Genomic DNA, 10,354 nt, shown 5'->3' with positions numbered 1-10,354 from the left:
TGTATTATGATTTTCGTTGTCACGGCTGTTCCATAGACATAGAAAGCACATGCACTTTGAGTATCCCAGATGCAATCCAAGAAGAAAGGTCACTACTTTAGATCCCCCAGAGGCACCAGTTATGATCTCTATACTTGATAACGTTGAGAAGCAACTTCATAAAATCATATGTCTCATGTAATCTGACTGCGTGTGCTAATGGAATAGATGGCATCACATTCCCATTAAGTAGGAGAGTTGCTTTAGGACTAACTTTACTTGAGTCTATAAACAAACGCCAGTCTCCTGGAGTATACTCACAGTCCAGTTCTTTTATTAAACCATTAATGTCAGTACAATAACAGATGCTTTCATTATTTTGCCTTTTGGGGTCAAAAAATAATCGATTTCGGAATATTTCTCTAAATCTATATGAATAATTTTTTTGTATTATTAATTTTATGACAAATTTATAAAAAAACTTTCGTTAAACCTCCTCTTATAAATATTGGAACCTACGCTTTTTTTAGTTAAATTAAAATAATTTTCTTGTCTATAAGAACAGAAAAAAAAGTTTTTCTTTTATAACTTCAAAATGATCTATTTTTATATAATTTTTTAAAAATTTTTTACTACCCCTCTTAGTGAAACACTTTTGGTTCTTTAGATCAATTTTGCTCAAAAGAATTAACTTGAATTTAGTTTAAATCTTTTTAAAAAGTTCGATAAGCCACTATAAATTTTAGTTGTAATCTGCTTTGTTACATATTAATTAAATTTAGTTGTCAAAATACAACATTCCTATCAGTTTTCACCAAAAATTGAATTCTTAAATTTTTAGTGAAAATTTAAAACCGTTGTAAAACTTTTTATTTATACTTTTTAATATTTATTTCATAGCTTATTTATATCTGTTATTGATTTTTTTTTCCAGTATAAATTAATTACATGTCGTACAATATAAACTTGGAAACTCGAAGGTAATCATAATGATCTTGTCGCTAAAAATATGTAAAAACTGATATATAAATATAATATAATTCAAGTAGTTAAAATCAAAGTAGCAATCTAAAAAAAAAAGACAAAAAGTGGGGTACACATATTGTGTACTATGTTTGTGAATAAAGTTTTAGAGATACAAAAAAAGAGAAAAAAGAAAGAACTCACCTTTTGGAGTCTCCATTGTTTGGGGGCAACCTCTAATCCATATTAACAACTGCTATTTTTGTCTTGTTGGTACTACTGGTATTAGCAAAATAAAGAGGCAAAAAATAGCTTATCCTAATATTGCTTCTGCTATTAGACTAACTTAACATTTTGAGAAGAATTCATTTTTAATTTTTAAAGGTTTACTTTTGTTAGATGATGTACAAATCATGTCTGCGATAGCAACGAAAAAGACTTTTTATCAGATTTGGAAGGTTTCTCACCTAATGTTAAACAATTCAATTCACCTAAGTATTTTAGTCAGATAAAACTAAATAACATTGTTTATGATTTAGGATTTTCTAAGCATACAGCAGAAATATTAGTGATAAAATGAAAAGTACCTCCTTAATAGCTTTGCAAAAGTTTCTTACTATAGAACAGGAGATGAAACCTTTGTTAACTTTTTTTCAGAAGTCAATTTATATGTTTACAGTATTAATATTTCAGGTCTCCCTTTACAGTTGGGTATTTTGGTATGCAATCCAACAGAATGGATATACTTCAAAGCGAAGCCTCATATGCGTTATTAAACACAAAAAGCAATTAATTTTTACGTTATAAAGTTGCATATTTTATTACGCATTAAAAAGTATTGACTTCATTATTTAGAATCTATTTTAAGCTTAAGTAAAACATTATTTTGTTATCAATTAGTAAAATGATAATGACTTTGGTAGGACTGTGATATTTATAAAATGTTCATTTTAAGCAGTTCACATTTATTTTAACCTGCTTTCTATATTTGTTTTAATTTTGTAAACAAATTAAATTATACTTATTTTTCGGATATTTTAAATAAATGGAAGTATGTTTGAAAAATATTTAAAATAATATTCAAATATTTAGAATATATGATACATAATATGTAAAGAATTGATTTATATTGTAGAATGTAATGTTTGTACAGTGTAAAGTATAGTATTAATGTAAATAACAAAGCAATACCATCTTCAAGTGTGTTAGTATGCCAAAAATAGGATATTAACATGGCAAAACTTTTTAACAATTAAATAAATAAATTTAAATTTACAGAACTTAACTCCCTGAATACTTTCAATCTCTATTCAAGCTTGCATTATTGCAGTTTGTTTACTGTATACCATGTGATACTTAACAATTTTACATTACATTTTCAGTAACAGTAATTGTTTACTTAAAAAAATCAAATATTAGTTTTTCAATTTTATTTGAAAGAAAATTTAAAAAAATAAACTGTTTAGAAGATTATTTAATAAAAACATTAAAAGTAATAAAAATCTTAAAACACGTTTCAAATAAATTTGCTAATTTGTTAGATTTTTGACCTAAAACGTAAGTACCGTTTGTTAGTTTTTTGACGAAAAAAAGTTGAAAGCAAATTTAAAATTTTCAAAATGTGCGATTATAAAATATAAAAATATATCTTTTTAAATAGCACAGCATTTAAACATTGAGCACTCTATTTGTAGAATACACTAAGATTATTTATATATTATCTTATTCTAAAAAGAATTTTCTGACCCCAACCCTAACCCTGACAGAGCAATACATATATATATATATATATATATATATATATATATATATATATATATATATATATATATATATATATATATATATATATATATATATATATATATATATATATATATATATATATATATATATATATATATATATATGTATATAAATATATATACATTTATATATTTATTAAGTCTGAATGAAAAGGTAGAACATGTTTTATTTAAAAATGTTGTTGTATTATAAACTTGAAAGATAACTAAAAGAAATCTGGTTAGTTTTCATAAATCAGTTTGTCCAATAATATCTTCGAATAACGTTAATGTTTTTAAGTGTATTTTTATAAATTTTTTATTTTACTTGTATAAAAAGTATCGCACACAATTATTTGGTATAGTGTTATAACTCTCGCTTTCACATAATCTTGTCTTTTTCAACAATATTGAAATCAAGTTGGAGATTTAGAGCCATTTACAAAATGCGCAGCTCATTTTTCTAGAGTTAGACAACAGATTTTTAGCAAATAAAATGAGCTAATAATATATAACGTCATAAAGTTGCCCATATTAATATACATTAATAGGTAATAATATGTTTTAAAACGATTTTTAAGACGTGTTGAACATGTATTGACTTTACTGGGTAAAATTAACTTTTAGTTCGTGACATGCATATTATTATAAATTATTTTTATGTTTTTTAGTTAACAAAATTAAGAAATAAAATTATAAAACATTTATTTTGACGTTATATTGTAATTGCTTTTTATACTTTTTTTTAGTGAAATTCTTCCGCAAAAAAGTTTACAAAAATTATGTATGATAATTTGAAAGATCCGGTGTTTCTAAACGAACTATCTAAGATAATTGGTCATGACTGGAAAATTCTTGGTCACCATTTGTCAATAAATGAAAACGATCTTGAAATAATAGATTATACCAATGAAAAGGTTCGAATGAAAGCTTATGAAATGTTAACAAAGTTTTTAAAAAAAAGCCTTACTTTAAAGGATATCCGTAATGCTTTGTTAATAATGGAAAAGTTGGATTTGGTTAAAGAAATTGATCGTCTCACAAGTAGGTTTATATATTTATTATATGGGAGACCGGGGCTAGTTGCATCTGATATTACTCTTTGAGGTCTATAGCCCTAACGGCAAAAATATTTGTAAATATTAAAGCGCAGTAAGTCGCAGAGTATGAATTTAGGTAACATTTTTAATATGCGTTCATTATAAAAAAATATTTCTCGGGGCTCTTCTGGGGCCTTAAAAAAAAAAAAAAGTTAACCAACTTTCCCAAACACGGCGTAAGTTGGCGCAAACTATAAAAACTATTAATGAACTATTAAGTGCAAAATTTATTGATTTTTTTCATTATTTATTTTGGCAACATTTATAAGCCAAAAATTTAATATTACTTTTTGCTGGTACCATATATTAGTTTGTATAACTGCCGAAACAGTCGCCCATTTTTTATCTGTTAGAAAAAAATGAAAGAAATTTTTTTTCTTTTTATAAAAAATAAACTTTTTTCAATATTGTTAAAAATAAAAAATAAAAACAATAGTAAATGCTCTAAGCTAACTTACCCCGTGAAAATTTTGCCAACCTACCCCAAAAGCTTTTTTTCTAATAAACAATCTAAAGAACATAAAAAACGGCAAGTATTGAAAAAAGTCTAACTTGAAAGAGTAAACTCATTGTGAATAAAACTTTAGAGTAATTTTTTTTTTCATACGATTAATTATTTTATTTGTTAAGTTAAAAGGAAGCTTAGAAAAAAAGTCTGACTGGATATAGTAAACCAATATCATATCAAAAAAAAGTTATTGTAAAAGTTCCAGTCACAATTGGTTTACTTTATACTGTCAGATCATTTTTTTAAAGTTGCCGCTTTTTAGGGTCTATTGATTGTTTATTGAAAAAAAGGTTTTCGGGGTAAGTTGGCTCATAGCATTTACTAAAGAAAAAAAAAAAATTTATAAAACTAATTTTTTTTCTTTTAATTTTTAACAATATTATAAAAATTTATTCTTTCAAAACAACTTAATAAAATTTTTTTTTTAGTTTTTTTTTTTCAGAGATAAAAAGTGGGCTAGTGTTTTGGCTGTTTACTTAGGGGAACCTGTTGTACCTTTGACCACGTTTTACCTTTGGTTACTCTACTCTGTTGGCTTACTATTATTTTTTTAAAAAAACTTGAAGTGCCATTTGAAATAATAGTCTATGATAACTCTTCTTACCATCATACTTAAAACATCATACTTGCGATAGATGGTATCGATCCACAAGTAATTATAAGTTTTTAAGTAATTAAAAGTAAATATTTGCGCAAATCTTATTCTGATTTTAAAAATGTGATAAATTGTTGTTTGATTCATCTACGACATTATAAACATTATTTAACATCGTTTTTTTTATTATGAAAAAGTTTGGATGATTACGACTGACCGTAAATGGGGATTAAGACAATAGTTGTTGAAGAAACCCATCTCGTGTACCTTTGACCAGAGTAGGATGTTGTACCTTTGACCAACAGAAGCTAAAAAAATATGTGACTTTATCTAAATAGTTATAATAACTGATTTTATTTTTGAAAAATTAGTAATACAATTGTTAATACTGAGTATCGTAACTTCGAAACACAAGTCTTTGCATGATTATTAGGATTGATTTTTCTAATTTCTTTTTAGACAAGTAGGATTGATCACAATATAGTTGGATTTGTTTTTTTATTGATAAAAGGTAAGCCAGAAGTTGCTATATAATATATAACAAGTTAAAATATTAAACAGGTTCAAACATTGCATGATTTTTTAATAATAACATTTTGGTCAAAGAAATAACGCTCATCGGTCAAAGGTACAACGTACGTGTTGTACCTTTGACCAAATAACTTCTTTTTTTAAAACACGGGAAAAAGATACTTCTTGGTTGAATGAAAAAAAAGTCCTAAGTATAGTTTTTGAGCAAAATATGAGAGAATATTATGTTGTTTGAATGGTTTAGATTTCCTCAACAGACTACGCAAAAAACGCATTAAAGCAAAAAGTGGTCAAATTTACAACAGGTTCCCCTACTAATATTTGGTACCAGCAAAAAGAAATGTTAATTTTTTGGCTTAAATTTGCTGCCAAAATTAGTAGTAAAGAAATTTCTATTAACTTTGCAAATAATTGTACATTAATAATCATTTTTATAGTTTGTGCAAACTTACCCCGTGGTGGGGTGAGTTATCACAAATTGTTTTTTTTTTTGTTTTTTTTGAGGGCCAAAGAAGGCCCCAAGAATTTTTTTTTATAAATGAATGCATATTTTATAAGTTACCCGAATTTATACTGTTTGAGACTACACTTTAATATTTTCAAAAAAGTATGCTGCTATGGCTACAGAGCTCAAAGAGTAAAAACCGAGCCAACTAGACCCGGTCTCCCCTATTTAATATTTATTATTTTTGATAAAAATTCAAAATTTTTTTTAATATTAAAATCACAATGTAGAAAAATCAGAAAAAGACAATTCGAACTTAACTGGAGAGTTAGTAAGAGACAATGCAAATTCATGTGGGAAATTAGAAAGAGACAGCGCAGTTTATAAGCAGCCAATCATGCAAATCCGAGATGAAATCAAAAGTTTATTTAAACAAGGAATAAATGCAATTTTAAGTTTTGATGCAAGTGATACAACAATAGATAAAGGAGTCGCTATTTTAAACAATGTAATAAATCGTATTACTCATGAACCAAATTACGAAACAGACGAAGATTTTTTGAAAATGTTAAGAAGTTCATTCGAAATTATAGGAGACATTTACACCGCTATCTTTAAATCAAAATTTCAGGGAAATAATTATAAAAACAAAACCCAAGAAAAATATAAAATAGCAATTGATGCATACGAAAAATGTTTCGAGTATAATCGTTACTTGCGTTCTCATTATGATTATAATTATAACAATATTTTTAATAAGTTAGTTCAAAAGTTAGATAAACCTACATATTATGGCTATGATGCCTCAGTAAGAGACGCTTCAAAGTATGAAAAGTATTACAACCAATTTACATCCGGGTATTTATATGAAAAAGGAAAAAGTTGCCTGCAAGATAAAGATTTTAAAAATGCCATTTTTTTTTTTGAAGAAGAAATAAGTCAGCCTAGTTGCTCAGATACTCAAGGTAGTTCATATATACAAGTTGCAATGATATTACAATATTACCACGATAAAACAAAGCAAACTTTTTATAAATCAGTTGAGTATTACAATAAAGCTATTGCTATTTTTTTAAACAGAGATGAAATTAATTGCGCTGGTGACCTAACAGATTGTTTATTTCATTTGTACGCATTATTATCTGACCCAGCAACTTATATGTTTGATTCAAGTTTGGCTATTGAAACAAAATCGAAAGAAGTATTTGATTTAAAAGAACAATATATAAATGATAAGGCTGATCGTCTTTATATACAAGCTAAAATATATGCGTGCAAACGGTTTTCTTGGATGAATGACAAAAAAGATAATTTGAATGCGGATAAAGTTTTAGAGTATTGCAGAAGAGCATTACAGGCAAGTGATAAATCCGTTGCCATCATAACAAAACTTTATTTTCTTATGGCGTACACGTACAGCACTTTGATGGTCAAGAAAGATTTAAGCTGTTATCGAAATGCCATTGCTTGCTGCCAGGAAGCACTTAAGACTTACTTAAGCCACAGTAACCAAGAGTATGCAGAACGTGTTGTCACTATGTCTATAACGTTGGCATACATACCTGAAACCAAAGGGTTTCAAAATATTTCTGGAGATGACACTAAACCTCTTAGAGATCTTTTAAAAGATATTTATGAATCAAACAACTATAAAATCAATGGTTATAAAGAAATGTGGAAATCATATAACTGCCTAAACATCCAAGATATTCATGTATGTGACCCTTTTTTATTAGAAAGACAAAGCATTCTATTTAAAGATATGATTAACAACAAAACTATAGCAAATAGCAAAGAGTATAAAGATAGTATTGAGGAAGAAAAGAAAAATTTTAATTCAACAAAATCGAGACTTGCACAAATTGAAAAGAATCAGGAATTGTATTGGTACTATTATGCGTTTCATAAAACATTAAGCGAATGTTATGCAACTGCCGTTTTAGTGAAAAGCGGAAAAGTTGTTTTAGACAAAAGTACTCTAAGCAGTAAATTAGCATCGCTAATACTTGGGATTGTTCCTTTAATTCCTAATATTGCAACGGAAACTGTAACCAATGTTTTGGAATATTTTGAGTCCGTAGAAATGATACATGTTGCAATTAATACAACTAATCTTGCAGTCAGCCAAACTCAGTTCGATAATATGGTTGAGGATGTTATTGTAAGCATAATATTTGAAAATCAAAATTTAATTTTAGCAAAAAAATCTCAAATAGACGCAATGAAGTGGTACGATGAGTTCATTAACTTGTGTAAAAAAGTTTACAATAAATTTGATGAAAAAATATATGGTGATCAATATCCAAAAGACATGCATAAACTAGGAAACAAAGACGCTACAAGAACTATTTCTAATTGGATTTCAAGCGGAATTATTTATGGGGAAAATAATGGTGCTTCTTTGCTTCCAGACGATAAAAAACAGCGATTAAAAAACGCAGTTTATAAAGAAGTTGTTAATTCGGGAAATGATGTTACTGATGCTACTCATAATCCAACTACTGAAGTTGATTCATTTGATTCAAATGAACCGGAAAAAAAGAAATGTTGTTGTTGTCATTGTTGTTGCTGTAAACACTGTTGTAGTTGTATTCTTATTTAAACAATGTTGTGGTTTTAAAAAAAAAGTACTCTAACATAAACGCTAGTTGTGACAATACTGTTTATAGCAATAATTTTCCATTATTACAATAATAGTTAATAGTAATAATTTCGATTTATTTATCTCCGATAATAAGTGTTTTGTTGAAAATCATGATTTAACTTGAGAAACATAGATTAAAATAATTACTTTTGTCTATGTTTGTCTTACTGAATTTGCTTTCATCGAACTTGTTTGTTACTTGACATTGACAGGCGCGGATCTAGGGTACGGCACATTAGGCGGCCGCCTAAGGAGAAATACTATATTACAATAAAGATCTAATTTAGGTTTTTAAATACCATCGGGAATATTTTTTTATTCTTAACGGTTACGGCGTAGCTGACGTGTAACTACGATAAGCGCGGGAGTGTTACAAACTAAGAATAGGCATATTGGCTTTTTATAATAAATTATGATGCATTAAGCGAAATAAATTTTGCCTAATCTAATCTCGGTACGAGGTGTGGATTTAAATGGTTTTAACTAACAAAAGTTAGATAATGCCTAAAGTAGTATGGAACTAAGTGGTCAATCCGCCAAATCTAATCTGGATCTAGGTATAAAAAGTCTGGAAATTAATTGTGCAACTTGTGAAAAACATTAAACAAGCCGACAAATTGCATGAGGATTTTCCAGTTAGCATTGTAATTTTCTTTTAGTGCCTTATTTATGATGTTTGACATTTGTTTTAATGTACAAATGGATTTAGAGCAAAACGATGTAGTTTTATTAAATGAATATGCAAAAAGTTGTCATATGAAATATGACATACTTTATATAACTTTTTAATTTAATTGCAAAACTTAAATTTCCGTTTATTATATTATTATTAATTTTGTTATTAATGAGACGTTCATTATAAATATCCATTCCTGAAAGTGGTATTTATCTTAAGTGATGTTGGGATTTAGTTTACGGATTGATTATTTATTTATAAATTATAAAGAATAATATTAAAAGTTCTAATATATTAATATAAATAAATAAGAATACTTATTAGAAAACTAAATAGTAGCTAAATAGTAAACCTCTCATAGTGAACATGAGCAGACCACAGAGCATTTTCATGCCATTGTCACATTTTTATCTCAAATTGAAGAAGTCAAGAAAAGGATAGATTTAGAGTTCACCAAGTAATATCAGACTGAAAAAGAGTATTGGACACAAGTTCTGCAACAAATAACCAAATTTATTAATCATCTCTCTTCTAGCTTTGTGCGTAATATGCAGAAAATTTAAATACATAAATTTAAATTAATATTTATAAATACTTTATTTTAAAAGTGCTTACAACTAATAACTTAAATTTAAATTGTATTTAAATAAACTTAAGTTATAAGTAATAAATTAAGTAAAATTAAGGTGGTTCACACATGATGTCACTTATCACGTGGTTCACTTTACGTGATATCACTTATCACGTAATAATGCTGCTGAATTTTTTTTCAATTTTGAAAATATTCGGATATTTTATTTATTGTTTATGCTCAGAGGATTATCACTCCGCAGAGTCAATACGCAACGGAAACATTATTGGATGCATTGAGCTGTTAGTGAAATTTGATCGTTTCCTCGCCCATCACTTGATAACTCATGGAAACAAAGGAAAGAAAACGACCTTGTTCTTATCTAAAAACATTTGCGGAGAACTTATACACTTGATAGTCGCCAAGGTTGTGGAGTATATAAGTAGTATGATCATCCTTAAGTAACATGCTGTAGTATACATTTTTTATTTACTTAAAGATAACTATTTAGTTAGTGAAATCAAATATTTCTCAATCATTGTTAATTCTACTCCCAAT

General features: G+C 27.2%; 1 protein-coding gene across 1 annotated transcript; it reads left to right on the top strand.

The window, feature by feature from the left end:
- The first annotated feature begins 2,344 nt into the window (after positions 1-2,344).
- LOC105846737 (uncharacterized) lies at positions 2,345-8,612 on the top strand. The gene is made up of 3 exons (XM_065817049.1): positions 2,345-2,499; positions 3,476-3,770; positions 6,196-8,612. The coding sequence occupies exons 2-3, from the start codon at positions 3,509-3,511 to the stop codon at positions 8,505-8,507; spliced, it is 2,574 nt and encodes an 857-aa protein (XP_065673121.1). The 5' UTR covers positions 2,345-2,499; positions 3,476-3,508; the 3' UTR covers positions 8,508-8,612.
- The last annotated feature ends 1,742 nt before the right edge of the window (positions 8,613-10,354 follow it).

The sequence above is a fragment of the Hydra vulgaris genome, chromosome 14 (genome assembly GCF_038396675.1).
Source record: "Hydra vulgaris chromosome 14, alternate assembly HydraT2T_AEP".
Classification (NCBI taxonomy): domain Eukaryota; kingdom Metazoa; phylum Cnidaria; class Hydrozoa; order Anthoathecata; family Hydridae; genus Hydra; species Hydra vulgaris.
The sequence above is the reverse complement of the archived record's forward strand: the minus strand, read 5'-3'. Positions and strand labels throughout refer to the sequence as shown.